Source organism: Xyrauchen texanus, chromosome 32 (assembly GCF_025860055.1).
Source record: "Xyrauchen texanus isolate HMW12.3.18 chromosome 32, RBS_HiC_50CHRs, whole genome shotgun sequence".
NCBI lineage: Eukaryota > Metazoa > Chordata > Actinopteri > Cypriniformes > Catostomidae > Xyrauchen > Xyrauchen texanus.
In genome coordinates, this window is record NC_068307.1 from 29,001,731 (window position 1) to 29,028,144 (window position 26,414).

The following is a 26,414-nucleotide window of genomic DNA, read 5'->3' on the forward strand; positions in this document are numbered from 1 at the left end:
AGCGTTCATAAAGTTGTTAAATAAGGACTACAATTTCATGTTGGAATGATTGTTTATGAGATGAGCGCATATGAACGCCACCACAACGTTGTAATTTCCAGTGGATTTTCTTTATGCCTCGATTTTGTGTCTGTGTCGAATAAAGAATCAAGGTGGAGGCAAATAGCTATTGATTATTATTCAGTTTTACTTGTGTATTTTGACAGTACAGTGTAGTTTGTATGCAGTTTTTGTACTTTTGATGAAGAATAGCAATAAAGCTTGCCAGAAAATAAGACAAATATACACTGGCGGCCAAATGTTTGGAATAATGTACAGATTTTATGGAAAGAAATTAGTACTTTTATTCACCAAAGTGGCATTCAGCTGATCACAATATATAGTTGGGATATTAATAACGTGAATAATTACTATTACAATTGTACAATTGGAAAAAAATATTTAAACTACTTCAAAGAGTTCTCATCCAAAAGTCCTCCATGTGCAGCGATGACAGCTTTACAGATCCTCGTTATTAGCACTTGACCTTTCACCCCGCACTTCCTGTAGCACTTCACCTTTCACCCCACACTTCCTGTAGCACTTGACCTTTCACCCCACACTTCCTGTAGCACTTGACCTTTCACCACACACTTCCTGTAGCACTTCACCTTTCACCCCACACTTCCTGTAGCACTTGACCTTTCACCCCGCACTTCCTGTAGCACTTGACCTTTCACCACACACTTCCTGTTGCACTTGACCTTTCACCCCACACTTCCTGTAGCACTTGACCTTTCACCCCACACTTCCTGTAGCACTTGACCTTTCACCCCGCACTTCCTGTAGCACTTCACCTTTCACCCCACACTTCCTGTAGCACTTGACCTTTCACCCCGCACTTCCTGCAGCACTTGACCTTTCACCCCGCACTTCCTGTAGCACTTGACCTTTCACCCCGCACTTCCTGTAGCACTTGACCTTTCACCCCGCACTTCCTGTAGCACTTGACCTTTCACCCCGCACTTCCTGCAGCACTTGACATAGATGTGACTGTCTTGTCGGGGCACTTCTCACACACCTTACAGTCCAGCTGATCTCACAAAAGCTCAATGGGGTTCAGATCCGTAACACTCTTTTCCAATTATCTGTTGTGCAATGTCTGCGTTTCTTTGCCCACTCGAACCTTTTCTTTTTGTGTTTCTGTTTCAAAAGTGTCTTTTTCTTTGCAGTTCTTCCCATAAGAGTCTTCTCTTTACTGTTGCACATGAAGCTGGTGTTGAGCGGGTAGAATTCAATGAAGCTGTCAGCGGAGGACATGTGAGGCGTCTCAAACTAGAGACTCTGATGTTCCTCTTGTTTAGTTGCACATCTTCCACATCTCTTTCTGTCCTTGTTAGAGACAGTTGTGCTTTGTCTTTGAAGACTGTAGTTACACCTTTATCAATCATCGTATCGCCTTCATTCCTCAAAACAATGATTGACTGATGAGTTTCTAGAGAAATCTGTTTCTTTTCTGCCATTTCTGACCTAATATTGACCTTAAGACATGCCAGTCTATTACATACTGTGCAACTCAAACTCAAACACAAAGACAACGTTCAGCTTCAGTTAATGATCCAAATATCTTTCAGCTGTGTTTGATATACAAGTGATTTTCTAGAGTCAAATGATCAGTTTATCATGATTACTCGAGGATAAGGTGTTGGACTGATGCTGATGTCTAGATTTGATCACAAATTACTTTTTTTAAATAGTGATGCTGTTTTACATCAGTAATGTCCTGAATATAATCTGTGATCAGTTGAATGCCACTTTCATGAATTAAAGTACCAATTTCCTTCTGAAACAGCAAAATCTGTACATTATCCCAAACTTGTAAGCTGGTTTTGAAATCGTTAAACCCATGTTAGGCTACTCTATCAGCCACTGAATCAGACCGCCCTCTTTCCAAAACCTCGTCCTCCACAGACAAGCCTGAAGACAAGTTTTACCTCCGAAAGACAAACTCAGGACTGCTGTGTGTTTCACAAGTAACAGACAAAACTAGAGCCGTTCCAAACCAAAATACATGTTATCATGCGTGTCCTCCACATGTAGAGCCGCTCGACTGAACATGAAATAAACAGTATGTACAGAAAAACACAAGCATGACCAGAGAGAGAGCGAGAGAGGAAGTCATTTTTGGCTGGACTTTGAGAACATTGAGATCTTTGGTGACCAGAAAAAACAGCCGAATGTCTCCAGTGTGTTTGTCTGTGTGATTTATGAACACTGTGTTTACTGACAATCTTGCATGTGCTGAATGCAGACGTCTATATGTGTGCGAGTATGTGACTGTAAAGTTAATGTCGCGTCTAGAAATGGATTCACTTGAGCAACTGAGCTTGTTTATTTGATTCAGATTCAGTTTATTTCATGATTTGTGTTCATTCCTCCTGCACAGGAAACTGTGGGACACCAAGATGGAGGATCAAACCACAAGGTATGTTTCCTGATATTACTAGTGATTGTTAAGTCTGTGATCTCTATTACTAATGCCTATAGTGCTCTGATCAGACCTCTACGTGTATGAAAGGTCCAGTGTGTAGAGAGTTTAGAACAGGCGCTCACGTTTCTGCAGATGTTTCATGTGTATTTTCACAGTGAATGATACTGTAATCTGTTTCTTCAGTAAAAAACGTTTCTGGGTGGAGCGTGTTCAGTGTTCGGGTACGGAGGTGTCGTTGGCACGGTGCCAGGCGCAGCTCTCTGTCCCGCATCACAACAACCCCTGTAGCGGTGGCATGCATGCAGTGGTGCGCTGTGTACCTGGAGCGCAGTTCTCAAGAATTTCCGCCTCTGGTTACCCACAGGCTCCGCCCCCTCGGAATGTGAGCACACTTGACGTCTATTTCTTGACTCATCAAAATAACCATCAAAATATTAATAACTTCAGTCTTGACCAACACAAAATATATATCGTCTGAAATTTTAGAAGCTCTACTTTATAATGTATGTAGATATTATGATCAAAAGTGAACAAGTGCTTTGAAATCTGCAGACAAATGAGACGTGTTCAGTTTTTAATTGCACTATATATATATATATTAATCAGTAAAAACATTAATCTCATCAAATAGTCATGTATCATATGTTGCTGGAAAGAGTAAAATACAACCAGATTATTTGTTTTACTCACAGACAAAAATATAGTGAGTAATATCTAAATATATGTCTTTGACAGTTATGTAATATGTGAACAGGTGTTGCTTATATGGCACCTTTTTGCTTATAACTTGATTGGAAAATAAACTGAACATAAACTATCACATATGATTATTTAGAGTCTGTGATTATCTTTCAATTGAGTCCACACACAAGATAATCAGATGTATAGATCATTAGATAATCCACATGAAGCACAATGTTACATATGACCACCAGGAGATGGCGCCAAATACATGACACAGACTCAATGATGACTCAAATGACACAGAATGAAACTCATTCTGTGAAATCCCATGACTAGATTCTGATAACACTGTGATACGCAGTGCAGTGGTCAAAGATGTCCGTCTAGCACATGTTAACATTGGAAAACAACTGAAATACAAAATGAACAGACACAAAAATGTGTTTGGTGTGAACAGGCCCTTATTCATTTGACTCCGCTCTAGATAAAGTTGTTTTGTTGTTTTGTATTGTTCTTCAATATCTTAAAACTGGTTTACTGTGTGAGAAACCGCTGCAAATGATTCAGTGAAATGAACAAATCGGACTGAATCGTAAATTGATTTTGCCAACCAGTTTGGCCAATTGAAAAGAATGATTCATTTGTGAATTGGGCATCACTAGTCAGAGAAATGTATGTAAGTCCAAGTTCTCTTGGTATATTTTTTAATGGGACTCGACTGGTTTTGGGGTAAAGTCCAAGTCCGCACTTGTTCAAGTTCATAACAAGACCAAGACCATAAAAATATGGAACATGAGATGCCATGCACCTGTTTTACATACCGCTTTATTATATAAGAGTATGCATTATACAGTATATACACTATAATCTGAACACAGCTTGTGTTCTTTAAGAGATGTGGTTGTTTGTCTGATCATGTGATCTGTCTCTCTCTAGACTGTGGTGCGTCTGAAGTCGGGTCCGCGGCTCGGCGAGGGCCGTGTTGAGGTGCTCAGAGACGGGAAGTGGGGAACCGTCTGTGACCATCTGTGGGACCTTCCTGCAGCCAGTGTCATGTGCAGAGAACTGGGCTTCGGTTCGGCCAAAGAGGCCCTGAGAGGAGCTCACATGGGACAGGGTAACAGAGTCTCTTAGTGATTAGGACAAACCCCTATGAAACGTGTGAAAGTCGTCCCGTTCCAGACATCTCAAATCATGTGTCTTGTTGAGGACACTTGAATGGTGTTCAGTAAATGTACAAATCTAGTTTCATGACTTTCTTTATTTCACAAACACATCTATCAAATCCTCCCTCAATGCATTATTGTTAAGATTTAAGATATATTTGAGGAAGATTCCAAATGGATCTTTTAGAACATCCCTTTATGTGTGTTTATGGTTCATCTGCCATCATTGAAACACATTTCAAGATCTTCTTGAGTTCTCTTGTATCAGAGCAGATGAGTGTTGATGTGGTTCTTTTAGCTCAATTTCTTCATCGATTGAGATTTTCTTCTGAACTCTTCAAAACTGAGGTGGAGTCCAGACTAAACCGAAAACACGATTACTCTCTGACTCTCTGAACTTTAAAGTCTGTATTGAGTCTGACAAATGATATGTCCCACCCCACACTACAAAAATCCAATGGTCCAACACAAAATTAAAGTATACACAGATACAAATACAAATAAAAAAATTTATACAAATCCTACATATAAATCTTCAAATCTCACTCCACTGCCCATCCCCGAGAGCCTTCTAAAAAGGCTAAATATCTGCCCCGTTTCTTATTAAATAAATCTGTTGCCTACACTTCTATATGACATTGCTTCAAATGCTGCTACCCTGTACATCACTGTGTGCCACTCCTGAAGTGGGTGCTCCAGGCAACTTCCATCCCCTATGTATGTATGTCTGCCAATCAAAAAACTGTCAAGGACCCAATTTGTTATGTATTTATACTCTGTATTGATGACCACCCCATCGCTTAAAATACTCTGGGGAAAAAATGTATTTGAGTGTCCAATACATCACACATAAAACTCTGAACCTTCAACCAAAATTCTTGGATCTTAACACACCATTAAAAACATGGGTTATGTCTCCATCTTCTGACTAGCATCGCCAGCAGGTGGGTGTGTCTTTAAGACCAAGCCTGTATAATCTAGAGGGGGTCCAATAGAATCAATGTAAAATCTTGAATTGCATCAGGCGCACCCTTGTGTCTCTAGATGCAGACTTGATGTTTTATATAATCCTATCCCACACCCCCTCCTCCAATACCAAGATTAAATCTTTCTCCCATAATCTCTTGATTGAAGTTGAAGCTCCGCCCCCAGACTCTGAATTATCAGGAGTAATACACTGATGCCTCATGACCTTTCCCAAAAGCAGTAATCACCCCTCCCAGAGTATCTGCTGCTTTAGGGGGGTGTGTGCTACTCCCAAAAACAGTACAGAGCAGGTGTCACAGCTGTAAATATCTAAAGAACTGAGATCTGGAATCCCAAAATGTTGAACCAGATTCTCAAAGGATCTCAACACTCTCATACAGGACACCGAGTGTAGTGACTCCCTCACAATCCACTCTGACCAGCAGAAAGGGGAATTACATCATTTAGGGTTTATATGCTCGAGGCAACATTTAAATGTCTGAATGAAACACTCTGGACACTTTTGTCCATATCGAGTGTAAATGTGAGATAACGGGTGTAATTTAACTTCTCCGGTTAGTTTGATAGAAAGGCCAGTGATCACATGATATTGATGAAACGCCTAATGTTATCTGAAGAGCTTCAGTCCCAAATAAACCCCACATGATCAATATGTATAAGACATGTCATAACTTTATTTAATCGTTTAGCCAAAAGTTCTGACAATCTTTTAACCTCTAGCTGGATCAGGGAAATTGGGAGGTAACTCTTATTCTCGCTTGGATCTTTTTCCTTTTTAAGAATAAGACCGATCCGGGCTTGTGTCATGGTTGGAGAATGTTTTCCATTCTTTAATGATTCTGTATAAACTTCTAGCAAAAGTGGAGCCAGTTCTGTAGCATAAAATCAAAAAAATTCAGTGGTAAAACCATCTGACCCCGGAGCCTTGACTATAGACAAGACCTCAATTACCTCGCCAAACTCCTCCAACTTTATCTCAGAATCAAGATATTTTGCTCAGTCGTCAGTTTAGGGAGTTCTGATGATTCCACAAAGTTTCTAATATCCTCATCAGTAGACGAAGACGTGAAACTATAAAGATCAAATTGAATCTTTTAAAAGCTTTATTAATATTAATGAGGTAAATATTTCACCACCAGCAGATTTCTCGGAGAGAATTTGAACTGTAGATGTTTATTTATCAATGTAATGACTCCCCTGCTCTTACTTGAGCCAGCACTAAAGAACACATGCCCACCCCATATCTGCCCAAATTTGTCAGCTTCCATTTCTTGAAGAAACACTATATCATATTTCTTATGTTTAAGAAGAGAAATAACCTCTTACGGGCCCCGACCCGTTCACATTCCACATGGAGAGAGACAATCCACTCATACTAACATCTGACATTTTTACATATTAGACAAAATATATTGTGTGTCAAAAACAATAATATAAAGATCACATTCCAACATTAGTGCAACAATCAAACCCCGAACCAAACAAACAGAAAAAAGTAAAACATGCGCATTAACCCCATGCACGACAGCACAAACTGTCGTCCATCCCTCTAAACTCAAACCGTCCCATGCCTACGAGAGCCCCCGCAACAACCTTTCTGGTGGATTGCTCAAGTCCGGTGTTTCAATACAAATTTTGTGAGACAGAATTACACAACAAAAGATATTTTGTGTGTGTGTGTGTGTGTGTGTGTGTGTGTGTGTGTGTGTGTGTGTGTGTGTGTGTGTGTGTGTGTGTGTGTGTGTGTGTGTGTTTGTGTGTGTATAACCATGTTACCCGAGAAAACCTACCTTGTGGGGACCAGCCAGAAGTCCCCATGAGGGAAATGGCTTATCAAATCCCTTTATTGACACTCAACTATATATACAAGTGCAACAGTGGGTGACAGTCTGGGGTGCAGATCCAAGCAACATAGCAGTATGACAATTACAATAAACATCTGATTTACACATAACACAGTTTATCGATTCATCTTGTTACACAACACAATATACAATATACACCTAATAAAATACAGTATACACAAAATAAGAATACAATATTGTATACAATAAAAATACACTGATGTGTTACACCATGTAATCAGTGGAAATAAATATGAAGTGTTGTGTTGACATTCAGCTGTCAGTTGATAGTCAGTTGTCAGTGTGTTATTAAGAGAAGTATAAAATGTGGGTCCAGTCTGAGGCTTATAAAGTATGTACGATATATGTATCGTGATCAATCAAGAGTTGAAAAGTCTGATTGCTTGGGGGAAGAAGCAGTCATGAAGTCTGCTGGTGCGGGTCCTGATGCTGCGATACCGCCTGCCTGATGGTAGCAGTGAGAGCCTCTGATGATCCTCCGAGCATTTTTCACACACCACCTGGTATATATGTCCTGGAGGGAGGGAAGTTCACCTGTGATGATGTGTCTGGCAGTTCACACCACCCTTTGCAGGGCTTTGCATTTGTGGGTGGTGCTATTTGTAAGTCGCTTTGGATAAAAGCATCTGCCAAATGAATAAATTTAAATGTAAATGTATTGCCGTACCAGGCGGTGATTATCCAGTTGGGATGCTATCTACAGTGCTGGTGTAGAACCGTGTGAGGATGTGGTGGTTCATTCCAAACTTCCTCAGCCGTCTCAGGAAGAAGAGGCGCTGGTGAGTCTTCTTCACAACGGCCTCAGTGTGGACAGACCGTGTCTGATGGGGCTGTGTTCTTTGTCTTTCCTCCTGAAGTCCATCACAAGCTCCTTGGTCTTACTGACGTTGAGGGAGAGGTTGTGCTCCTGACACCAGCGTGTCAGAGTGTGCACCTCCTCTCTGTAGGCTGTTTCATCATTGTCACTGATCAGACCTACCACCGTCGTATCGTCAGCAAACTTAATGATGGCATTGGAGCTATGTGTTGCCACACAGTCATGTGTGTACAGGGAATACAGGAGTGGGCTGAGAACACAGCCCTGCGGGGCTCCAGTGTTGAGGGTCAGTGATGAGGAGGTGTTGCTGCCCATTCTAACCACCTGACGTCTGCCTGACAGGAAATCCAGGATCCAGCTGCACAGCGAGCTGTTTAAACCCAGAGCCCGGAGTTTCTCATCAAGCTTGGAGGGCACTATGGTGTTGAATGCTGAGCTGTAGTCTACAAACAGTATTCTCACATATGTGTTCCTTTATTCCAGGTGGGAGAGAGCAGTGTGTAGTGTAGATGCAATGGCATCATCAGTGGAGCGGTTGTTGCGGTAGGCAAACTGCAATGGGTCCAGAGAGGTGGTCAGAACAGAGCAGATGTAATCTCTGATTAACCTCTCAAAGCATTTGCTGATGATGGGGGCAGAGCAACAGGACGCCAGTCATTTAGGCAAGTGATTGTGGCTTGCTTCGGTACAGGCACAATGGTTGATGTTTTGAAGCATGTGGGGACTAAAGACAGGGAGAGGGACAGATTGAAAATGTCCATAAAAACACCTGCCAGTTGGTTCGTCGGCCTGGAATGCCATCTGGACCCGCGGCTTTACGGATGTTCACCCGTCGGAAGGATCAGTTTACATCCACAACAAAGACAGAGAGTGAACCAACCTCTGTAGCGTCAGCCGCGAGTGCTCTCTCCACAAGGGCGGTGTTATTTCCCGCATAAAATGTATTAAGCTCATCCGGGAGAGAGGCAGCGGTGTTCATGCCAGAGTTTATTCCCTCTGAAGTCCATGATGATGTTAATTCCCTGCCACATACTTCTAGAGTCAGTGGTGTTGATTTATGCCTGTACTGGCGTTTGGCTTCACTGATAGTGTTACGGAGGGCATAACTGGCTTGTTTACGCTCCTCCGTGTTAGAAGAATTAAAAGCGGAGGTCCGCACATTGAGTGCCGCGCGACCATCGCCATTAACCCATGGTTTCTGGTTGGGGTAGAGCCGTATTGTTTTGGTTGGCACAACGTCCTCTACGCACTTCCTGATGAAACACGTTACGCTGTCAGCGTAAACCTCGATGTCGTCATCAGAGGCGGACCGGAACATCTCCCAGTCCAAGTGATCAAAACAGTCTTGTAGCATAAAGTCTGATTGGTCCGACCAGCACTGGATCGTTCTGAGGGTGGGTGCTTCCTGTTTCAGTTTCTGTCTGTAAGCGGGCAGAAGCAGAACGGAAGAGTGGTCTGATTTGCCAAATGGGGGGTGGGGGACGGATTTGTAGCCATACCGGAAAGGAGAGTAACAATGATCTAAAACCCGGTCCCCTCGTGTGTTGAAGCTGATGTGTTGGTGGTATTTTGGTGCGATTGTTTTAAAATTGGCTTTGTTAAAGTCCCCGGTAACAATGAATGCGACCTCAGGGTGCGCGGTTTCCTGCTCACTTATACACCCATACAGTTCCCTGAGTGCCCGGTCTGTGTTGGCTTGTGGGGGGGATGTAAACAGCAGTGATGATGACAGCTGTGAATTCCCTCGGTAGCCAGAATGGTCGACACATAAGCATGAGATATTCCAGATCAGGGGAGCAGAAAGACTTGATGAAATGTACGTTCCTCTGATCACACCATGATTTGTTGATCATAAAACATACACCACCACCTCTGCTTTTACCTGAGAGGTCTTTCGCTCTGTCCGCTCGGTGCACGGAGAAACCTGAGGGTTCGATGGCCGAGTCTGGAATCTCCGCAGACATCCAGGTTTCTGTAAGGCAGATAACGCAGCAATCCCTCATCTCTCGTTGGAAAGAGATCCGCACTCTCAGCTCGCAGAGCTTGTTGTCCAGAGACTGAACATTTGCCAGTATAATGATGGTAGTGGGGGTGACGTCTTAGTCTGACGAGAACGCCGCTCTCTTTCTTTTGCGGCTACTTTTCCACGGCCGGGCAGCCCAGACAAAGGGCTCCGCTGTCGTGTTTGAAAGCAGCGTGTCGGCATTGAGGAATTTAAAGTCCAGTTTTCGGTGTGCTATTGAAGAACCAATGTCCAAAAGCATGTGTGTGTGTGTATCAGTGACTATTTTCAGTGTTTTATGAGTTAATGACTGATTTTAAGTGCCTCTCAGGATAGTGTCTGTTCTTCTTTGTCAGACAGATAACAGCATGTTTAACTCTTGTGACAATGAGAAAAAAAGACAAATTACAGGGACTCTTCTTCATACACACACAGATTTCCATTTGCTCCTGTCTGCTGATCCTATTTTGAGCTAGTATATGGTGTGAATGAGTGAGTTAGTGAGTGAGTGAGTGAGTGAGTGAGTGAGTGAGTGAGTGAGTGAGTGAGTGAGTGTGTGTGTGTGTGTGTGTGTGTGTGTGTGTGTGTGTGTGTGTGTGTGTGTGTGTGTGTGTAATTCGGTGAATTGAGCTGCACAGACCGTTTGCATCACACACATACGACTGCGCACGTTTGTCTTCGATCGGGCCAGTTGCAGTTTTCTGCCAAACACAACTGCATTAAGAACTATTTCAAGCAGGTAAACAAATCTAAACTGGACACACTTCTCTGTGCGGTGCATGTGAAAATAACACACATATATCAATGTGTTGTGGGTTGCAGGTACCGGTCCAATCCACATGAATGCAGTTCAGTGCTCAGGCCGAGAGAGCTCCATCACACACTGTCAATTTCAGGAGGTTCCTCTGAGATCCTGCAAGCACACTCAGGACGCGTCTGTCCGCTGTAACGTCCCCAACACTGGACTCGGCTCCACGGTGAGAAGAGAACCAAAAACGATCATATTAAGGTTTTTTTTGGGCTTGTACAATGGCAGTACTGTTATACTCTTTGGAGTACCATGTAAATTCCAGGGTACTTCAAAGTCATGAGCACATACTTACTACTTTTATTATCTAACGAAAAAACATTTTGATATTTATGAGTGTTCGGGGACTTTTATTACTGTGGACTTAAAGTAAAGTCTCATTAAAACATGTTTCACACTCTCACTGCTTTATTTAATTATTCAACTAACAATGTCCAACATGTAATGTTCTGTACATGCATCACAGGATATTTATGTCATTTTTGTGTCATTTACAGCACATCTCAAATTCTGTTTTGGGTTTAATAGAATTCTGTGCTGGAAATTACATTTTTAACCTCCTGAGACCCCCGTGTGACTGCTGTGTGCATTTCCAACAACTAGTAACACCTAATAAACATGCAAATAGTTTCCTAATAATGTATGTCCTCATATGTGGACAGCGGGAATAAGTTGTGAAATTTTAAATAATATTAATGATGTTTTTAGATGTTACAGACATCATAAATTATCATAATTAATCCCTTGCTCCCTATTTAGTGCATGACTTAACCTCCAGTGTGCTGTCTGTCTGCACTGGTCTCAGAAAAGTTATAGAGAGCTATAGGATGCTCCCTTGCTCCCTATTTAGTGCATGACTTAAACTTCAGTGTGCTGTCTGTCTGCACTGGTCTCAGAACAGTTATAGGAGAGCTATAGGATGCTCCCTTGCTCCCTATTTAGTGCATGACTTAACCTCCAGTGTGCTGTCTGTCTGCACTGGTCTCAGAACAGTTATAGGAGAGCTATAGGATGCTCCCTTGCTCCCTATTTAGTGCATGACTTAACCTCCAGTGTGCCGTCTGTCTGCACTGGTATCAGAACAGTTATAGGAGAGCTATAGGATGCTCCCTTGCTCCCTATTTAGTGCATGACTTAACCTCCAGTGTGCTGTCTGTCTGCACTGGTCTCAGAACAGTTTGAAATGCATCTTATTTTCATCATAACTCCATATAAACCTCTGAAAGACACATTTATCAGCTTTTACCAGTGCAGATAATCATAGTGTTAAACATGTAATAATTCGTATTTTCATAGTTTATTATTGTAAGTCTGGGTCTGAAGACTGAAATGACATTTGAAAAGTACAAAAAACACCTGATAAAAAGTTTCCAATTCAGTTTTAACGAGACCTTCATATAACAGACAGAATAAATGATGAAAATCATCTCCTGAGACATGAAAGTGCCAGAAGTTGAGGAAATAACAGTAAAATGAAGAGCACCTGATTGTGTGCTTCTCTCTCTCAGGTGCGTCTGGCGGGGGGTCGAGAGGTCGCGGAGGGGCGTGTGGAGGTGTTGATGGAGGTGAGCGGGCAGCGGCGCTGGGGGTCGGTGTGCAGTGAGAACTGGGGCATTAATGAAGCGATGGTCGTGTGCAGACAGCTCGGGTTCGGCTTCGCTTCCAGAGCGCATCAGGTACAAGACGTCCTCCTCATGAGTCATGAACACACAAATTCATCTCTGAGTAACACACAGTGTGCTCTGATGATCTGCAGCAGCTCTCGTGTGTGCTCTGATTGAACTCTGATAAGGATTTAAGGTGTTTGATTAAGTTCTGTCTGTAGTTCATTTGGTGTCTATTGTTTTACATCTGTTGAGTTTTTGTTTTCACAGCTGGTTTTTCTCATGCAGAAGGTAATTACAGCCTTCAGAGTTTCAGGGAATGAGAGAACTCCGGAAATCCAGAGAGAAAACAAACTCAAAATAGTCGTTCTGGATCACATTTGTGTTCTTATAAAATGCTGTTTATAAGCAGTTCTTGGTAAATAGACGGTGAAGAGGGAAAATATTTTATAATGTCAACGATTAAGCTGTAATCCTGCCGCTATTAGACTCGCTGTGAATTCCTGCGAGTGCAAGTTTGTGACCCCCATCAGTCCTGCGCTCTTCAGATCAGATCTGACTCTTTTGTGTGTGTTTGCATTCTGTCCCACAGGAGACGTGGTTCTGGCCCGGGAATGCCGGATCTGAGGACCTGGTCCTGAGTGGAACTCACTGTATCGGGACGGAGATGTCCATTCAGCAGTGCCGTAGAAATGGACAGGTGTACTGTCCGAGAGGGGGCGGGGCCAAAGCTGCCGGGGTCACCTGTGTGGACGGTATGAGTTCAGCTGTAAACAATCACACACAGCAAAACAATCCGTATCTTTGTTCGTACACATAAGTCAGGCATATGAGGTGTCATTTGAAAGCTTACAATCTGAACTTTTCAGAGAATATCTTCACATTTGCATTAGATGTGTTAGAGTGCCCCCTACAGTTCACATAGGTGAGGGGTAAAATGTGTTAGAGCGTCCCCTACAGTTCACATAGGTGAGGGGTAAAATGTGTTAGAGCGCCCCCTACAGTTCACATAGGTGAGGGGTATAATGTGTTAGAGCGCCCCCTACAGTTCACATCTGTGAGGGGTATAATGTGTTAGAGCGCCCCCTACAGTTCACATAGGTGAGGGGTAAAATGTGTTAGAGCGCCACCTACAGTTCACATCTGTGAGGGGTAAAATGTGTTAGAGCGCCCCCTACAGTTCACATCTGTGAGGGGTAAAATGTGTTAGAGCGCCCCCTACAGTTCACATCTGTGAGGGGTAAAATGTGTTAGAGCCCCCTACAGTTCACATCTGTGAGGGGTAAAATGTGTTAGAGCGCCCCTACAGTTCACATCTGTGAGGGGTATAATGTGTCAGAGTGCCCCTACAGTTCACATCTGTGAGGGGTAAAATGCGTTAGAGCCCCCTACAGTTCACATCTGTGAGGGGTAAAATGTGTTAGAGCCCCCTACAGTTCTTATCTGTGAGGGGTAAAATGCGTTAGAGCCCCCTACAGTTCTTATCTGTGAGGGGTAAAATGTGTTAGAGCCCCCTACAGTTCACATCTGTGAGGGGTATAATGTGTTAGAGCGCCACCTACAGTTCACATCTGTGAGGGGTAAAATGTGTTAGAGCCCCCTACAGTTCACATCTGTGAGGGGTAAAATGTGTTAGAGCCCCCTACAGTTCACATCTGTGAGGGGTAAAATGTGTTAGAGCCCCCTACAGTTCACATCTGTGAGGGGTAAAATGTGTTAGAGTGCCCCTACAGTTCACATCTGTGAGGGGTAAAATGTGTTAGAGCCCCCTACAGTTCACATCTGTGAGGGGTATAATGTGTCAGAGCCCCCTACAGTTCACATCTGTGAGGGGTAAAATGCGTTAGAGCGCCCCCTACAGTTCACATCTGTGAGGGGTATAATGTGTCAGAGCGCCCCCTACAGTTCACATCTGTGAGGGGTATAATGTGTCAGAGCGCCCCCTACAGTTCACATCTGTGAGGGGTAAAATGCGTTAGAGCGCCCCCTACAGTTCACATCTGTGAGGGGTATAATGTGTCAGAGCGCCCCCTTCAGTTCACATCTGTGAGGGGTATAATGCGTTAGAGCGCCCCCTACAGTTCACATCTGTGAGGGGTAAAATGCGTTAGAGCGCCCCCTACAGTTCACATCTGTGAGGGGTAAAATGTGTTAGAGCCCCCTACAGTTCTTATCTGTGAGGGGTAAAATGTGTTAGAGCCCCCTACAGTTCACATAGGTGAGGGGTAAAATGTGTTAGAGCCCCCTACAGTTCACATCTGTGAGGGGTAAAATGTGTTAGAGCCCCCTACAGTTCACATCTGTGAGGGGTAAAATGTGTTAGAGCCCCCTACAGTTCACATCTGTGAGGGGTAAAATGTGTTAGAGCCCCCTACAGTTCACATCTGTGAGGGGTATAATGTGTTAGAGCCCCTACAGTTCACATCTGTGAGGGGTATAATGTGTCAGAGCGCCCCTACAGTTCACATCTGTGAGGGGTAAAATGCGTTAGAGCGCCCCTACAGTTCACATCTGTGAGGGGTATAATGTGTCAGAGCGCCCCTACAGTTCACATCTGTGAGGGGTATAATGCGTTAGAGCCCCCTACAGTTCACATCTGTGAGGGGTATAATGTGTCAGAGCGCCCCTACAGTTCACATCTGTGAGGGGTAAAATGCGTTAGAGCCCCCTACAGTTCACATCTGTGAGGGGTATAATGTGTCAGAGCCCCCTACAGTTCACATCTGTGAGGGGTAAAATGCGTTAGAGCCCCCTACAGTTCACATCTGTGAGGGGTATAATGTGTCAGAGCGCCCCTACAGTTCACATCTGTGAGGGGTATAATGCGTTAGAGCCCCCTACAGTTCACATCTGTGAGGGGTATAATGTGTCAGAGCGCCCCTACAGTTCACATCTGTGAGGGGTATAATGCGTTAGAGCCCCCTACAGTTCACATCTGTGAGGGGTATAATGTGTCAGAGCGCCCCTACAGTTCACATCTGTGAGGGGTAAAATGCGTTAGAGCGCCCCCTACAGTTCACATCTGTGAGGGGTAAAATGCGTTAGAGCGCCCCTACAGTTCACATCTGTGAGGGGTAAAATGCGTTAGAGCGCCCCTACAGTTCACATCTGTGAGGGGTAAAATGCGTTAGAGCCCCCTACAGTTCTTATCTGTGAGGGGTAAAATGCGTTAGAGCGCCCCTACAGTTCACATCTGTGAGGGGTAAAATGCGTTAGAGCGCCCCCTACAGTTCACATCTGTGAGGGGTAAAATGTGTTAGAGCGCCCCTACAGTTCACATCTGTGAGGGGTAAAATGCGTTAGAGCCCCCTACAGTTCACATCTGTGAGGGGTAAAATGCGTTAGAGCGCCCCTACAGTTCACATCTGTGAGGGGTAAAATGTGTTAGAGCGCCCCTACAGTTCACATCTGTGAGGGGTAAAATGTGTTAGAGCGCCCCTACAGTTCACATCTGTGAGGGGTAAAATGTGTTAGAGCCCCCTACAGTTCACATCTGTGAGGGGTAAAATGTGTTAGAGCGCCCCTACAGTTCACATCTGTGAGGGGTAAAATGTGTTAGAGCCCCCTACAGTTCACATCTGTGAGGGGTATAATGTGTTAGAGCCCCCTACAGTTCACATCTGTGAGGGGTAAAATGTGTTAGAGCCCCCTACAGTTCACATCTGTGAGGGGTATAATGTGTCAGAGCGCCCCTACAGTTCACATCTGTGAGGGGTAAAATGTGTCAGAGCGCCCCCTACAGTTCACATCTGTGAGGGGTATAATGTGTCAGAGCGCCCCCTACAGTTCACATCTGTGAGGGGTATAATGCGTTAGAGCCCCCTACAGTTCACATCTGTGAGGGGTAAAATGCGTTAGAGCGCCCCTACAGTTCACATCTGTGAGGGGTAAAATGTGTTAGAGCCCCCTACAGTTCACATCTGTGAGGGGTAAAATGTGTTAGAGCGCCCCTACAGTTCACATCTGTGAGGGGTAAAATGTGTTAGAGCGCCCCTACAGTTCACATCTGTGAGGGGTAAAATGTGTTAGAGCGCCCCTACAGTTCACATCTGTGAGGGGTAAAATGTGTTAGAGCGCCCCTACAGTTCACATCTGTGAGGGGTAAAATGCGTTAGAGCGCCCCCTACAGTTCACATCTGTGAGGGGTATAATGTGTTAGAGCGCCCCCTACAGTTCACATCTGTGAGGGGTAAAATGCGTTAGAGCGCCCCCTACAGTTCACATCTGTGAGGGGTAAAATGTGTTAGAGCGCCCCCTACAGTTCTTATCTGTGAGGGGTAAAATGCGTTAGAGCGCCCCCTACAGTTCTTATCTGTGAGGGGTAAAATGTGTTAGAGCGCCCCCTACAGTTCACATAGGTGAGGGGTAAAATGTGTTAGAGCGCCACCTACAGTTCACATCTGTGAGGGGTAAAATGTGTTAGAGCGCCCTCTACAGTTCACATCTGTGAGGGGTAAAATGCGTTAGAGCGCCCCCTACAGTTCACATCTGTGAGGGGTAAAATGTGTTAGAGCGCCCCCTACAGTTCACATCTGTGAGGGGTAAAATGCGTTAGATCGCCCCCTACAGTTCAATGATCTTTAGGGAAGACCTGATAATGATACTTGTGTCTGAATACTCTGAAATCATCTGACGTATGAATGTCATTAATAAACATTCAGCGCACATAGTATAATCCCATTGTGTCCTAGTGAGATTATCTCACAGCTGGGATTTAATGAAATATATAGTTTGTACTTGTGAATGTGTGCTGACACAAACACTCAAAATAAAAGCTCAATTTAAATGAAATATTAGTAATATTCACTAATAATAAATCACTAGTAACTGCATTATATTTCAGTAATATCTCACATCTGTTATGCAGCACTTGAGCAAAATAATACAAAACCATGATGAACATGAACTGTTCTACTTTCATTTCATTAAAGTTTTAATTCATTTATTCATTTAAATTATAAAATTAAAAATAAACTGTTGATAAAAAACTTAGACTCTTGGACTCCTAATCTTCGTAATCTAATCTTCCTTAGAGATATCAACTCTTAATCACTGTTCGGTCATTTTTGACCCGAATGTACAAGGCATAGTGACCTTTCCAAAATGTACCACCTGAACACACACTATTGTTTTAGAGATCATAAAAGAAACTACAACAGAGCAATTTTGTTGAATTAAGTCTTATGAAAATCAATCAGCTACAATGCAGAACACACACACACACACACACACACACACTTGTACACACACACACACACACACATGTGCACACACACACACACACACACACACTTCAATGTCAGATGAAAATCTTAGTCTGACCCCCCCGTGAGGAAGTTTGAGAACTGAACACCAGGGGCAGGTCACACCTTCAACCCAAGAGGTTTAAAAAATGCAAAAATTTTACAAATAATTGACTTTTATCATCCAATGCGTAACTTGTGATAACTATAAATGAAGTTTGTTGTTACATTGTCTTATAGAGATTCAGCCAGTAAATGCAGCACTGGAGCCACCTACTGGCCATTGCTGTCATTTCATGTCATTATATTGTTATTCCAGCAGATGTCGCCAGAGACGTGACATATTTTGATGTTTTAACAATCTTTCAGTTTACTGAAATGAAGGTTAATCTAAAATGTGCTTATTTTATATCAACATGAATAACTAGGTAATTTAGAAGTAAATAAGTCCAAAAATACCATAAAATCACAAAGACTTTAGTTTTTTTACTGTAGTGAAGATAGTGTTATAAAACATGTGATGTAACAGGTGCAACGGGTTTAACTGGTGAGTTTGTAATTGTTTGTGTCAGTGGCTCCGGATCTGGTTGTGGATGCTCAGTTGGTTCAGGAAACGGCGTATCTGGAGGATCGATCGCTGCGCCTGCTCACCTGCGCACACGAGGAGAACTGTCTGTCGTCGTCTGCCGTGCACATGCACTGGCCGTATGGACACCGGCGTCTGCTGAGATTCTCTTCACGGATCATGAACCTCGGACGCGCCGACTTCAGACCGCGAGCGACGCGAGAGTCCTGGACCTGGCATCAGTGCCACAGGTGTGTTATATATATATATACTTAATACTGACAAATAATGTCCAAAATTACACATCTAAGAAATCTTTTATGGTTTCATATATTTTTGAGAAAATATTTACAAATGATTAATAATAATAATAATAATGATTAAAGCTCCATGAATGCAAGTGAATGTACACACTGTAATTATTAACTGAGAATTGTTTCACTGGTGTTTTTTAACAATTAATGAAAACATTTTTCCAAGAATTTCAGCTTTTAATTTGTTTTTTTTTTTTTTAAGATTTGTTCTTTTTTTTTTTTCTTCTTTTAATCCTCAGATAAAATATCAAAATGATAAATGATAAACATGTTCATCATAGTAAAGGGTTAGTCAGATAATTGTTTGAGTTATTTTGGAGTCGTGTCGTTGTCACATGACTAGAGGAAGTGTGTTGCCGTACATGTTCTACTGAGCACATGTCCAGTAATTCTGCAGTATTACATTAATGTGTGCTTCACTGAGGGAACGTTCATATAAATGTGCTTCATTAAGTTAAAAGATACTCAAATGAACAATATTTACAACTCCACTGCTGAATTTCCACTCACCAGCCGGCACAGGGGTTAGGTCTGCTGTGATTGGTCAGTTTCACAGTTAGCGGTCAGAGGTCAGAGTTACAGTCACATGATGACTGAGACGCCATGTCTGTGGTACTCATAATACATGTTATATTATAATGTAATATATAGTTTCACACATGACTGTTACTATATTGTGCATTATGTGTTCTGTATTTAATAACTATAACAGATTATTTTACTCACGTCTGCTCATTCATGTAATGCATTCGTGAATATCCTCTGATTCATTGAGCTCTTCTCGTGTCTCACAGACATTACCACAGTATTGAAGTCTTTACACATTATGACCTTTTGACCCTGAATGGCACAAAGGTCGCTGAGGGTCACAAAGCCAGTTTCTGTTTGGAGGACACCTACTGCCCTGAAGGTAAACACGAATAAACTCAAATCACAGAGCAGAATTGGGAATGATACTTTAAAAATAACACGCTTCATAATTAAATGCTTGTTATGCTGATACTTTTGACAAAAACACTGATTAATTAATTTTGCTCACTGTTTCCAAAAAGAGGACAATTTTTTTTTTCACCGGGGGGTTTAATAGTGTTGAAAACAGTGTTGCTATGAATGCAAACTTTAATACAGTGAAAGAGACTCTCTATTAGCAGAACATAAATATATATAAATAAATATACATTTCCAACATTCTTTTGAATGTCCGTGTACTAAAATAATGTATTTGATGCCATGAGTGAAACATCATTTACTATTATTTTGAATGGACATGGAATATGAAGCATTGTGATAACAATTTTACCTGGTCGCAAAAAGTAGTCCGTTAATTTACCTGATGAACTTTGACCTTTTGCATTGCAAATGTGTGCTTCGTCCACTTGCGCCTTCTTTAGCAACAGATACATAAGTGCAGCTTTACATGTCAATCATTCTGCTTCTCACGGATCTCGATCTGGATGAGAGAATGGGCATTATATGATCAAATCTTCTGTAAATGTGCACTTTGTTTGGGCATTGTTTCACTCTGCTGTCATTTGCTGCGACTGTCAAGCAGCCGTTTGATGCCGAACGCAACAGCGGAGAGATTGACAGGCAGGAATTTGGCCAATAGTTGCTGCAAGCCTCTTATAATCGACCAATTGGTGAGCGAGAAGGCGGGACTAAAAGAGCGGTTAAAGCGATGCAAATATGCGCATGCGCACACAATGAAGTATTAGACCAGATGACATCGTAATGCAACTAAAGCCCAATCGGACTTTTTTAAGGTCCGAAAAAGTCATCCTATTTCAGGAGTTTCTAACCATGATCACAGTTTTTAATGGTATTTGTCAGTAAATAAATGTAATTAATTCAGAAGTAGCACACATTACTTATTGAAAGTATTTAACTTACCGTTACTTCTCTTGTTACTTCAAATGATCATCTAATACTGAAGTGCTGATCCACACTGTCAGAAAACAATACATTAAATATACTGTATATTGTCCTAAAAAAAACAAATAAACAAAAACAAGCTGTCAAATATTTATTCTCAAATTGTTTTTCTATTAATTTTTTTCTGAAACTTTTTGGGGGTTTTTATTTTTAAACAACAAATCAGATTATAATTTTTTTATTCAGAGAAAAAAAAAATTTTGGCAGAGATTTATAGGCACTAAGACACCTAAAAAATAGTTTTAACCCAACAAATTATTATTTATTTATTTCTCTTTGTGGTTCAAGGCTTCCGTCATCTAACTACAGCACCTCCACACTTCATATGCTTCAGTTAAAAACACACTTTTATTTTCCTAATATTCATGTTTAAATAAACCAATTTTCAACCAATAACATATTAGTGTATGTATGTTACGTAATGTTTATATCATTACTGTCTGAGATCTGCATTTGCACATGAATCCTTTAAGTATATATTCTAAATCTAAACACTTCAGAATACATTTATTGGTTTATCCAACACTTATAAATAATGACCGCTGCAGCAGTTGTGACGCGTTTATGACCGTGTGTTTGAGTCGTTGGCGAGTCAGTCTAAATGATCTCGTCCTGAACAGATTTTAATGGTCTATGATGTCATCGCGTTTACTGTTAATGAACTTGAGGTTGTTCCAAAATTATATGATGTGCTCATTAAAAAAATGCTTTTGCTTTGTCTCCATGGCAACAGGCCTGACCAAACGCTACGCCTGTTACAACATGGGTGAACAGGGCATCTCTGTGGGTTGCTGGGATACGTATCGCCACGACATCGACTGCCAGTGGATTGACATCACTGACGTCAGACCGGGTGACTATATCTTCCAGGTGAGAGAACGTTTAAAAACAGTTCAAAGGAATGAAAATGTCAATAGTTACTGTATGTTCGTGCAGGTCTTTTCCATGCAATGAGAGCTCATAGTGACCACGACTGTCGATATCAAAAATGACAAAAAGTTCCATAAAATGATCAGGAAAGAAGTCCATATGACTCGTGTGCAATATTCCAAGTCTTCCGATCTCACTCATATATGATGCAACATGACATATTCCACTTTTGCACTTGTAGTTGTTTTAAGAATCTTTTAGTGTGTGTGTGCTCATATTAGTGGTGCTGAAAACTGCCTCCATGAGTTGTGTGTGTTTGTGTGTTTGTGTAGTGGAAAGTGAAACCCTTCAGTTCACCAGAATGAGAGAATAATGATATTTAAAAGTTCATGAGCGGTTTATTATTAGACCTGCTTAAAGACTTCAGATGGAATATTTGATAGTTTCACTGGAAGTATTTAAAGTAATGGACAGATGCTGAAGTGAGATATGAACTTTCATTACAATCACAGTGCGCATAAACACTCATTACTGACCAGACCACATATATTCCACACATTTGATCTGCACAATAAAACAGGGAACAGGTCATATGGAACAAGGAAATGCCAAAATCCACCTTAGTTACTGTGACCGTGAATATCAGCCCATATAATGACTGCTGACAGTCATCAAAACTATAAAAATGAAATATGGGAATACAAACCTGCATGTACACATGATGTTCTAAAGTCACCTTCTGATGATCTCCGACACTCACAATGACTGTCGTGTGTCTCCTGATTTGAAACGCCCAATTCCCACTACTTGGTAGGTCCTCGTGGCGCGGTTACTCACCTCAATCCGGGTGGCGGAGGACGAATCTCAGTTGCCTCCATGTCTGAGACCATCAATCCGCGCATCTTATCACGTGACTCGTTGAGCGCATTACCATAGAGACGCAGCACGTGTGGAGGCTTCACGCTATTCACCGCGGCATCCACACACAACTCACCACACGCCCCACCGAGAGCGAGAACCACATTATAGCGACCACGTGGAGGTTACCCCATGTGACTCTACCCTCCCTAGCAACAGGACCAATTTGGTTACCCCATGTGACTCTACCCTCCCTAGCAACAGGACCAATTTGGTTACCCCATGTGACTCTAACCTCCCTAGCAACCAGCCCAATTTGGTTACCCCATGTGACTCTACCCTCCCTAGCAACCGGCCCAATTTGGTTACCCTATGTGACTCTACCCTCCCTAGCAACCGGGCCAATTTAGTTACCCCATGTGACTCTACCCTCCCTAGCAACCGGGCCACTTTGTTTACCCCATGTGACTCTACCCTCCCTAGCAACGAGCCAATTTGGTTGCTAAGGAGACCTGATTGGAGTCACTCAGCACGCCCTGGATTCAAACTCGTGACTCCAGGTGTAATAGTCAGCGTTAATACTCGCTGAGATACACAGACCCGGCACAAGTTAAAATATTTAAATGCGGCAGAAGCTCAAATCAGTCCTGATATTTCTGCATCTGCAGATGGTCGGAAACAGCACGCAGCCTCAATCCGACTCTCCATTGGAAATGAATGACTTCCGGTCTATCGTCGTTTGTCGGATGCAGTGAAAAGCGGCCTAAAGGGTCGTCACACTACTCTTCGCTCTCCATGCAAGCACATCCGAATGCAGTAGAGTGGAAAATCTGCATGTTTTATTGTTGCCGGGAAGTGAAGAGACAATACATTTAAAAACTCGTTGCTTTCGGATGCGTTTGAAGGGAGCGTGACGTGTAGCGTGATGTGTAGCGTGACCGACCCTTAACAATGAAATATTTTCCCAACATAAAGTAGCTCTAGGAACAGACATTTTAGGAAAATATTATGGACACTTCCCATATGGCAACTCTGTACCACAATGCAAAATGGTCCAAAAATGAGTCTTCATTGAAAAGCATCACTAAGCTGCAGCTTACTTTAAAGGGTTCTTATTCATACTAATACAATTCAGTCTGTTCATTCCCTCAAGACACTTGGATCGCTTTTGTAGGTTTTTGTGAAATGATAAATTCCTGGTTGTTTTTCTGGTTTCTATGTGATTCAGAGACTGCTCTTCTGGTGGGGAATACGAGCGTTACGGTCTAGTTTACGATCACATTACGTGGTGTATAGATGTCAAGCGGGAGACACTGGTAAAGCACTTGAACTCGCCACCAAACCCCTTTAAACAGCATTTTACTTGATGCCATTTGCCACGTGTGTCTTTTATACAATTACAGGGTGTTTTCTCTGAAACGTAGCCAAGATTGTGGCCTTTCAGTTTTAGGAAGGTGTGTTTTAAGACATTTACTCGTGGTCACCTAAAGATCATCCTCCATGATTGCTCAGTCATTTAAGAATCCGCCGAGCAATCTTTCCGTTCCGCCGTGATTAAAATAGAGTAAAGAGTCTCGAGTACAGGAGAGTTATTTCAGTCTTACAACAGTAGTCTCTTGTTCATGATAATAAAATTAAACCTTGATGAATTTAAACTTAGTGGAACAAATTAGGCTCAGTGAAAATGCTCATATTCTTAAACTCGTTGCCTTTCCAATGAAGCCACTTTTATGAGGATATATGTGGGATACTCGCCTGGAACAGACGGAGTTATTAAAGATGGAATATATGACTGCTTCTCTTTGAAGCTAACACTGCTGTATTTAACTGTAAAAGCAATGTTGGCCACGAGTGCCTCGTAATGACAGCCTGTCAGTAGATTTAGCTGTTCCCGCCCCTTCCTGTGGACACTTCCAGTTAAATCTAGCTGGTTTTAAAGCTCCATGTGAGGAATATATATATATATATATATATCTGGTTTGTGATGTCCTCTAGGTCGAGGTTAACCCGTCTCTGGACATGGCAGAGTCAGACTTCCAGAACAATGTGATGCGCTGTAGATGCAGGTATGACGGAGGACGAGTGTACCTGTACGGCTGTCACGCAGGTGAGTTACAACATCATTCTCATCACAGTTCCAACAGTTGATGGAGTTCCTCAGAAGAGCATTCATCATTTAGAGCAGCACTTCAGATTCATGACACAAATAAGTTCATGAGATTGTGATAGAAATGCTGTTATTTTGTGAAAGTTTATATTAAATACAAAAATCATATAGCCACATTTGAACACACAGATTCTGCTGATAATATTGATCCAGTTACATTAGATGTAAATGTCACAGGAAAACAATCTTCCAATCAACTTGATTCAAAATACTTTGGACTCTTTGTCTGGACTTTTTCTTGCAGGATGATAATTTTAGAAAAAATATTTTTTTTAATCTAGCCCTTATTGTTACAGCGTTATTAGCAAAAACATAAATTAGCTTAATATAGCTCCACCCTGTCCCCAATTTAAACAGACTTTGGTAGGGAGTTTCTTGCATGTACATGCCATGTTTCATGACCATTGGGCATTTGGAAATATATTTGTTGACTGTTTTATTTGATTTATCTGATATTTCAAGGATATATCGGCACTTAACCCAATGAAAAAATGCCTTATGTCAACTTCCTTAAATGCTCTGAAATGATTGCCGATTAAGAACAGATGTTTATTTACAGCACCCCAATGAACAGAATCAGTTTTGTTCATTTGAGTTCAGAAGAGATGTCAATGAGTGAATTATATCTATAGTAATTATTGATTATATCGAAAAATGTTTGAAGAATTAAAATTCTTTGAACAACTCTTCAACAGGAGGGTCCCTAGATGATGTATGCCCAATTTTGTCCAAATCTGAAAAACGGCCAACAGGAAATTCAAACGTGTGGATTAAATAAGAACTATACATTCAGTTTGCGTTGACTCGCGGGCTGAATTAAAAAACGGTTTCTGAGTTATTAGCAAAAATTTACATTTTCTTATTAATGGTGTCATTTATGTATTATTATAATTATTGTCTGTCCTCTCGTCTCCTAGGTGATGCATACAGTGCAGAGGTAGAGGACCTGTTTGAACACCAGCGTCAGATTTCAAACAACTTCCTCTGACAGAACACAGGGGTGGGACAGGAAATACAGGACTGACAGTTTCCTCTGGTCGCAATACTTCAGGTCAACTTCCTCTGCCGTGTGTGATGTCATCACCCATCAGCCAATCAGAGCTCATGATAGAAAGACCAGCGGAGGAGGCGTGTTTTAAGTGTTGTGATGGATGTGGGTGGACTCTGTCTCATGATTGATGGGTAGTGGGCGGGGTTAGTGTCGTGATTGACAGGTAGGGGGCGTTCAGTCTCGTCTTCATTTAGGCCAGTATTCATGAAACGCTGTTTGAGAATTACAAAACACAGAAGTTCAGTTGAACTTTGTCAGCATTGCTCAGTTATACCATAAACGAGTTTTGTGAATTTGGAAATGGTGTATAAATGTTTTGAGTTTCACTCGGAGTTCAGTGAAAACTTTCATCTTCATTTAAGATTCATTAGAGCAAAAAATAAATAAATGTGACGCTTTATTTCCACAAACCCAAAGAACATAATAATAGACTAGATGCTTTTTCAGGACGTTTGATTGGAAGTCACTGTAAAATAATTGAAGTGTCATTGTTTCTGGTGCTTGTGCTTATTTCTGATTCTAATTCTCTTTTTTATTTTGCATTAGTTTGACTCATTAGCATTGGAGCTTTAGATTAGAAAGATAATTATATGCAAAGTAATATTCCATTAGTCTCTAAAGACAATGTTGCAGGAAACGTTTGTTAATCAGAATGAAAACATTCGATTTCTGGTCATTTATTTCGATGTTTTAATCTCCCTTCAGCTTTAAAGAGCCGCTGGTGCTGGTGATTTTAGTGGCTTTTAAACATTTAGCCATCAATAATAACGTCAAATGAATATTATAAGAGCTGCATTGATTCTGTTGTTCCATTTAAAGCATGAAATAAACATGTTTCATTACTGTTGTATTGGCATGTACAGGTTTATGATTAATACATGTTTAATGTTCTTGAAACAGATGAAGAGAACAGTCGGTCAGATTGTGCTTCAATACTTGAATAATAAATGTTTCCTCTGTCTCTCCCAGGAAATGTGAGAATGTAATATGTACTCCAAGTTTAAGACACAT

General features: G+C 41.8%; 1 protein-coding gene across 1 annotated transcript in view; it reads left to right on the forward strand.

Moving 5' to 3' along the window:
- LOC127626105 (lysyl oxidase homolog 4-like) overlaps window positions 1-26,394 on the forward strand; it is a 35,292-nt gene extending 8,898 nt beyond the window's left edge. The window contains exons 5-15 of the mRNA XM_052101668.1: window positions 2,426-2,464; window positions 2,654-2,852; window positions 4,091-4,271; window positions 10,814-10,968; window positions 12,308-12,475; window positions 12,996-13,158; window positions 18,219-18,462; window positions 19,320-19,435; window positions 21,191-21,327; window positions 24,181-24,292; window positions 25,270-26,394. Coding sequence (XP_051957628.1) covers window positions 2,426-2,464; window positions 2,654-2,852; window positions 4,091-4,271; window positions 10,814-10,968; window positions 12,308-12,475; window positions 12,996-13,158; window positions 18,219-18,462; window positions 19,320-19,435; window positions 21,191-21,327; window positions 24,181-24,292; window positions 25,270-25,340 — 1,585 coding nt within the window. The 3' untranslated portion in view covers window positions 25,341-26,394. The remainder of the gene's footprint in view (window positions 1-2,425; window positions 2,465-2,653; window positions 2,853-4,090; window positions 4,272-10,813; window positions 10,969-12,307; window positions 12,476-12,995; window positions 13,159-18,218; window positions 18,463-19,319; window positions 19,436-21,190; window positions 21,328-24,180; window positions 24,293-25,269) is intronic.
- The last annotated feature ends 20 nt before the right edge of the window (window positions 26,395-26,414 follow it).